Source organism: Echinops telfairi, unplaced genomic scaffold (genome assembly GCF_000313985.2).
Source record: "Echinops telfairi isolate 266 unplaced genomic scaffold, ASM31398v2 ScPeMD7_7469;HRSCAF=8507_0, whole genome shotgun sequence".
NCBI classification, from domain to species: Eukaryota; Metazoa; Chordata; class Mammalia; order Afrosoricida; family Tenrecidae; genus Echinops; species Echinops telfairi.
The window spans coordinates 41,153,693-41,161,808 of record NW_022111372.1 but is presented as its reverse complement, the minus strand read 5'-3'; the positions used below and the strand labels follow the sequence as shown (position 1 = coordinate 41,161,808).

Below are 8,116 nucleotides of genomic sequence, written 5' to 3'. Positions count from 1 at the left end.
CCAGCCCAGCCCCAGCCCTGGCCACCACTGTGCTCTTGCTCCCAGATGAGTTCCTTATGGGGGTGGATGCCCGGATACTGCTTGTGTATCTGCCTGGATTCTAGTCCCTTCAGCCCTCCTGGTCTCAGGGCCTTTGCTCCAACTCAGACTCATTCTGGAATTGGGATCCTCCCTTCCCGTACCTCCTCCAGGATACCTGAACCCAGTCCTATCTCTGTGCCTCCTCAGTCACCACTCCTCCCTGTAAGCTGAGCTCCCCACTCCCGCTACCTGAGTGATGGTGCTCATGTACACCTGGGATCCTGGTCTTCCTCTGACAGAAGCCTGGCTCTCTTTGCACCTGGCATTCAGTCAGAGCCTTTCTTGCCCTTGAAGTCCTGCTGTGGCTTTGCCTGCCCACTTCTTTTTCTCTGCACACACTGGCCAAATGAATCGATTTATTATTTATCATAGCTTCCTATTGCCTTTGCAGTGTCATCTCAAGACCTTCTAGCTTTGAAATAACATTAGATTCAGAGATCATACAACCAGGCCCTGGTGCCCTTCCCGAGTTTCTTTCACTGGTTACAGCTTCTGTTCGGTGGTACAGCATCCAAAGCAGCACACTGACTGTGTCGTGTGAACATGTATAGTTTTTAATCATTGTATTGGGGGCTCATACAACTCTTATCACAATCCACAATTGTGTAAAGCACATTTGTACATTCGTTACCCTCATCGTTCTCAAAACATTTGCTCTCCACGTAAGCCCCTGGCATCAGCTCCTCATTTTTCCCCTCCCTCCCCACTCCCTGCTCATGAACCCTTGATAATTTATAAATTATTATTTTGTCATATCTTACACTGTCCGATGTCTCCCTTCACCCACTTTTCTGTTGTCCATCCCCCAGAGAGGAGGTTATATGTAGATCCTTGTAATGTGTTTCCCCTTTCCACCCTACCTCCCCTCCACCCTACTGGTATCACCACTCTCACCACTGGTCCTGAGGGGTTCATCTGTCCTAGATTCCCTGTGTTTCCAGTTCCTATCTGTACCAGTGTATATCCTATGGTGCAGCCAGATTTGTAAGGTAGAGCTGGGATCATTTAAGGAAGCAATTAAGAACTAGAGGAGGGGAGGAAGCATTTAGAAACCAGAGGAAAGTTGTATGTTTCATCATTGCTACACTGCACCCTGACTGACTTGTCTCCTCCGGGCAACACTTCCGTATAGTTTTGTGCCACCTGCCACCTGTGTCCGTTCTTGCAACGGCCACCTCACTAGGGATACAGAATTGTTCCATCTCCACAAAGATCTCCCTGGTGCCACCCCTCATACTCACCCCTAGCCTCTCCCCAACATCATCTCTGACATCAGGCAACCACTAATCAGTTCTCCAGTAGTATAAATAGTCATGTTGAGGATGCTCTGTAGATGGAATAATATAGTGTGTAACCTCTACCTATTGGCTGTTTTCAGTTAGTATCATTCCATAGATATTCATTCAGATTGTTGCACGGATCATTAGTTTGTTTTATTTATTTCTGAGTTGTATTCTAAGGAACTGATGGGCAATAATTTGTTTACCTTTACCTCTTGGATATTTGGGTTGTTTCCAGTTTGGGGTTATTGTGACTGAAACTGCTATAAATAATCATGTATACCTTTTCAAGGAGATATAAAACTTTATTTCTCTGGGACAAATGCTGGCAAGTGTATGCTGAGCCAGATGGGATTTTCATGTTTAACAAACTACCATCCCTTCCAAAGTGACTATACTATTTTGTATCCACATCTATGTACCTTTGAGACTGAGAGTGACACTTAGTGGTTCCACTCCTGTTTTATGTTAGCGTTTCTGGTGGCATGGTGGGCATGGTGGCATGGTGGGGCATGGTGGCATGGTGGGCTGTGTTTTGGGTTGCTAACTGCAGGGTCAGCAGTTGAAACTACCAGCTACTCTGTGGGAGAAAGATGAGGCTTCCTACCACTGTCAAGATTTAAATTGTCTTGGAAACCCACAGGGGCAGTTATATCTGTTCCACAGGGTCCCTAAAAGTTGGGATCGACTCATGGCAGTGAGTTTCATTTGGTGTGGGATATCTCACCGGTGTTTAATATGCATTTCCTTAATGACTAGTGATATTGAACCTCTTTCATGTAGGCCATTGCCTATTTGTTTGTCCCCTTGGGTGATAAATCTCTTCATGTCTGTAGCTCATTCTCTACTTGCATTTTTCATTAAAGAACCGTTTGAGCTGCGTGAGTTCTTTATGTTGTGTAGATACTAGTCTTCTTTCCAGATAGGTTGTTTGCAGATCTTGCCTCGTAGTCTGTGAGCTCCCTTTGGTTCTCTGAGCAATATCTGTCTGTCGCAGAGCAGACGTTTACATTGTGATGAAGCCAGTTTATCCATTTCTCCTTTATAGATTGTGCTTGAGTGTCATGTCTGAGAAGCGTGTACTCAGATCAGCCTCAGGATCCAGATTTGCCCCCTTTGCTTTCTTCTAAAAGTTTCACACTTTCGCATGTTGTGGGAGCCAGCCTATAACCGGGTGGTCCTAAGACACGGTTGTGTAATTGAAGGAAATAAATAAAAAGACAAACAAAAGTTTGTACATGCTCACCTCCTCCAGGTAGCCAGGTCCAAGTGGGAGAGAGAGAGAGAATTTATTCTTTTACCAATTTATATAGTCTTGAGGCATACAAGCCCCCCAACCATCGATACATCCCTACGTAACAAGGTGGCCAGTATCTTAACCGTAGAGGTCCCTGAGTTCATTGGGGGAGTAACCTAACACCAGTGCTGGGGGCAGGTGGAGGGGAGGGATTGTCCCCTGAGCAGTGAGAACAACAGCCACTTGTCTGCTCCTATAGATAGAGATGCCGCTGGGTCGTAACTGGGCATGTGCCTGTAAGAGGTGTCATTAAGATCGCACTGTAACGGGAGGATATCGTGGGGATGAGTTTTAATTAGGAGAATGTGACTGGGGCTCTTCTCTAACTCACTAAGGTGAAGGCCTCCCTCCGCCCAGACCCCTGGCCTCCCAGGCTTCCTCAGTCACGAGTACGGAGAATTGGGCTGCGTATACTCTCTTCCCGGCCCTCAGTTTCCCACAACATTTTACTTTTAAATCTACAATACCATGTGTATTAATTTTTGTGTAGGATGTGAGGATTGGGGAAGGTTCATTATTTTCCTTAGTCATTCTAATTTTTAATTTTTGAATACTTTATTGAACTACAATAATGCTATGGATCATAATGTTCTTTGTAGTAGTTGGATCTTTCATATTCTCTCCACCTTGAGTTTTGACACTGATAAATTCATGCTTTCTCTCCCCAGTACTCTCTTCATTTTCTTTGATCATCTGACTAGAGGCATATCCTTTTGATAATGCCGTCTTTCTTTATCTAGAGCTCTCTCTCTCTCTTTCCCACTCTTCCTCCATCATCCTCTCCTTTCCCTATCTCTGCTTTTTATTCTTTTCATAAATGCCCCCTTTATCTGCTTTTATCTGGTTGTTAGCTCTGCTGTCCCCGCCCACAAATCCCCTCACCTCTGGGTGAGCAGCCTAACGTGTAACGCCTGGTGCCAGCAGGGCTGCTTCATGATGATGGTGCATCTCCCTCCCGCTCCTAAGGGCAAGCCTTTGTATCGGGATGGGTGTTGGGCTTTGTCAAATGCCTCTTCTCTCGGTTGGTGTGGTTCTTTGTTTTATTAATCTGGGGAATTACATCGATTGTTCTTCTAATGTTGAACCCTGCCTGGTACGAATCCTTGCTTGGTTTAACATTTTCATTGTTGTATTCTATTGGCTAGGGTTTTGTTGAGAATTTTTGCAGCTGGGTTCATGAGGGATATTGGTAATGTAGTTTGATTTGTTTTTTTTTAGCAGTGTGTTTGTCTGGCTTTGGTATTAGGATTCTGTTCGCTTCATTGCATGAATGCAGGAGTATCCCATCTTTTTCTGTGTGCTGAATAGTGTGCGTAAATGTTGGTAGGATTAGCCAGCGAAGCCGTCCGCACCAGCGCCTTCCTTTTTGTCATGGGAGTTTTCGAATGACTTGTCCAATCCTTCTTTTATTATGAGCCAGCTCCTCAGCTCTTCTGTCGCAGTCTGTGGTAGATGAGGAGTGTAGTGTGCTCCAGGAAATTTGTCTAATCGCCTTTCAAATTTGCTGGAGTACAGTTGTTCATATGATTCTGTCAATATCCCTTGTCTTTCAGTTGGTTCGTTAGTGCTACTATCCATTTAATTTTCTATCCTTGTTATTTATATCACCTTTTGCTTTGCTTGATTTACCAGTGCCTTTTCCATTTTATTAATGCTTTCAAAGAACCCGTGTCTAGTCTTATGATGGTTGGTTTTCTGTTAGCTAAGTTACAGCTTTTAAAATAGGTGGAATAAGTGGATAGAGGACAAACCGTGTGCCGTACAGTCCGAACAAGACTGCCACGGTCACCCAATACCGAGTGTGACATGGTAAAGGCAGATTAGCAGCTACCGAAATTAGAACCACTTCAACGGACCATCCTCCAAATGAAAGAGCCATTCTTAAATGGTGCAGGTGCTGCTTTGTGATGAGCATCCTCCATTTGTGAATTCAAGTCTAACAGCCTACAAGACACATGCCATCCCTGGGCTTGATAGAAATTGTGTTAAGTTCTGATGCTTCAGTGTCTGTGATATGCGTTGAGTTAGGTTTGTGTCTCTGACTCTGTGTCCCTCCCTGTTCCCAGAGCCGGCAGTGGTGTTTGCCAAGGAGCAGCCAGCACGGAGCGAGGTGCGGGCCGAGGCGGGGGGCAGCGCCACGCTGAGCTGCGAGGTGGCCCAGGCGCAGACGGAGGTGGCCTGGTACAAGGACGGGAAGAAGCTGAGTGCGAGCTCCAGGATGCGCGTGGAGGCCACGGGCCGTGGACGACGACTGGTGGTGCAGCAGGCGGGCCAGGCCGACGCCGGGGAGTACAGCTGTGAGGCCGGGGGCCAGAAGGTGTCCTTCCGCCTGGACGTCACAGGTGAGTTACCATTAATCAAATTTGAAAAAAATGATGGGACTGACTCATTACCCCAGTGGACCCTGGGTCCTCTGTCTTTGGACTTCATTCTCCTTGTCCCCATCCTCTCTCCAGCCTGCATTTCTGTCAGGAGCCCAGGGGACTGTCATGAGGGAGGATGTATAAAAGGAGATCTGGGATATGTGCCTAACATCCTGTTGGTTGATCCTGTTGGTTGATCCACGCTCTCCTTGGGCACCACATGGGCTTCTCACTCTCCAACGATGTTTCAATGCCATTGAGGGGGGGCGCCTTTGGCCACTTAATCTTTTTTTTTCTTTTTTAACATTTTATTAGGGGCTCATACAACTGTTATCCCAATCCATACACACATCAATTGTGTAAAGCGCATTTGTACATCGTTTCTCAAAACATTTTCTCTCCATTTAAACCCCCGACATTAGGTCCTCATTTTTCCCCTCCCTCCCCGCTCCCCCCTCCCGCATGAGCCCTTGATAGTTTATAAATGGGTATTTTGTCATATCTTGCCCAGTCCGACGTCTCCCTTCATCCACTTTTCAGTTGTCTGTCCCCCAGGGAGTAGGTCACACACAGTTCCATGTAATCAGTTCCCTCTTTCCTACCCATTCTCCCTTTACCCTCCCTGTTTTGCCACTCACACCACTGGTCCTATAGGGCTCATCCATCCTGGATTCCCTGTATTTTCAGTTCCTATCTGTACCAGTGTACCTCCTCTGGTCCAGCCAGTCTTGCAAGATAGAATTCGAGTCATGGTAGTGGGAGCGGGGAGGAAACCTTTAGGAACTAGAGGAAGATTGTATTTCTCATCATTGTTACATCGCACCCTGACTGGCTCATCTCCTACCCGGGCCACTTAATCTTAATAACATTATCTCGAGTCTGATCTTGGAATGATCGTCTTGATGTGGCGGTGGAAGCCCTCGGTGCCCTCATATGCAGGTGGGTGGACTCAGGGTGATAGGGTCAGACTCAGGTAGACTCGGACTCTCTTGTGGGCTTGTTTTAATTCTCATCGGCTTCAACCTGAACTTACATATTGAGCAATTGGTGGTCTGCTCCGCAGTCAGCCCCCGATCCTGAGCTTCTCCATCACACTGTCCCCCAGGTGTGGTCACTTTTAATTCATTGTACCCCGCTGGAGAAGTCCATGTGTAGTCAGTCACCTGTTATGTTGGTGAAAAAGGGGTCTCTTAGGAAGAAGTCCTTGGTCCTGCAACAATTTATCATGTGATTTCCGGCTCTGTTTCTGTCACAAAGGCCATCGTTTCCAAGTATCTTCCCTCTCTCTTTGTTTCCAACTTTTGCATTCAAATCACCAATAATTATCAATGCATCTTGATTGCATGTGTGATCAATTTCAGACTGAAGACACTGGTAGAATTCTTCAATTTCTTAATCACTAGTGTTTATAGTTGGTACAGAAATTTGAATAATAGTTGTATTGCTTGGATATCTTTGAATTCAGATATAAGACGGCATTGCACTTGAAGATAGACCTTAAAATATCCATTTTTGACCATGAATGCAATACCATTTCTCTTGATTATGTGTTAATATACTATTCCCAGCATAGTAAACCATATGATTTTCTGATTCAAAATTGCCACTACCAGTCTCTTTCAGCTCTTTAATCCCCTGAATGCTGATTTTTACTGCATTCTATTTCATTTGTTTCTCTATAACTTCCAATTTTCCTAGATTCATCCTTTGTACATTCCGAGTTCTGATTATTAATTGATGTTTGCAGCTGATCCTTCTAATTTTGCTAGTGCCCCATCAGCAAACGAAGGTCCTGAAGGCTTTACTTGCAGACTTTACTCCGTCCCCGTCTTTGAGCAGGCACCTCGTCCTCGGTCGTATTTTGAGTGCCTACTGACGAGCCACTCATCTCCTGGCACTCCCTCTCAATGTCAGCGTCTCTTCTTGAGGTTTCCAGCCTCTGACCATGTTTCATTTCCGTCCCTAAGATTTTCCATGGCGAATTCCTCAGGAGTGGAATTCCTTCTTCCTAGTCTGGTCTTAGTCTGGAAGCTCTGCTGAAGCTTGTTGACTTTGGGCAACCCTCTTGGCTTTTGAAATGCCAGCAACATCGCTTGCAACACACAAGCCACCACAGCACAACAAACGGACAGACAAGTGGTGGTAAAGCTCTGTTAGCGTTGATCAAGACCCTGGGCACTTCGCTCCGCAAGCCCGAGACATCAGCTTGACTCGCTCCGCGGGCTTGGAAGTCAGCCACCCTGCCTCATGGCCACTGCTGCTGCCTTAGCTCCTTCTTCATGGTCTCTCTCGTGTGTGTGCGCTTTGTTAGGATTAAAAGGTTTTTAATAAATAATTTTACTGGGGGCCTGTACAGCGCTTATAACAATCCATATAGCAATTGTGTCAAGCACATTTGTACATTTGTTGCCATCATCAGTTTCAAAACATTTTCTTTCTACTTGAGCCCTTGGTATCAGCTCTCTTTTTTTCCCCATCCCTCCCCCACCCTCCTACCCTTGTGAACCCTTGATAATTTAAGATTTATTTTTATTTTTATATCTTACACTGTCCACTGTCTCCCTTCACCCATGTTTCTGTTGTTCACCCCCCTCAAGGCGGGTGTGTGTGTGTTATACATCAATAGTTGCAATCAGTTCCCCCTTCTCTCCCCACCTTCCCCCTCCCCTCATGGTAAAGCTACTCTCATTACTGTTCCTGAGGGGTTTATCTGTCCTGTGTCCATGTGTTGAGAGCTCTTATCTGTACCAGTGTACATGCTCCAGTCTAGCCGGATTTGTAAGGTAGAACTGGGGTCATGAGAGTGGGAGGGACGGGGGAAAGTAGAGGAATTATAGGAATGTTAGTGCTATACTGCACCCTGGCTGTCTTGTCCTTCCTGTGACCCTTCTGTGTGGTCTGTCCAATTGTCTACAGATGGGCTTTGGGCCTCCACTCCAACCCCCCTTGTTTGCATGGGTATTATTGTTTGTTCTGGGTCTTCAGCTGCCTGATATGCACGGTCTCTCTTGCTGCTATTTCTCTATGCAGGAGTTCTCCAAGCTCCCCCCCCCCCCACCTGCTGCTCCTAGGGGGGGCAGCGCCACGCTGAGCTG

At 46.2% G+C, this 8,116-nt stretch overlaps 1 protein-coding gene across 1 annotated transcript in view; it reads left to right on the top strand.

The window, feature by feature from the left end:
* The window catches only part of OBSCN (obscurin, cytoskeletal calmodulin and titin-interacting RhoGEF), a 210,806-nt gene that overhangs the window by 75,566 nt on the left and 127,124 nt on the right, over positions 1–8,116 (top strand). The window contains exon 16 of the mRNA XM_045284554.1: positions 4,725–5,000. Within this exon, the coding sequence (XP_045140489.1) occupies positions 4,725–5,000 (276 nt within the window). The remainder of the gene's footprint in view (positions 1–4,724; positions 5,001–8,116) is intronic.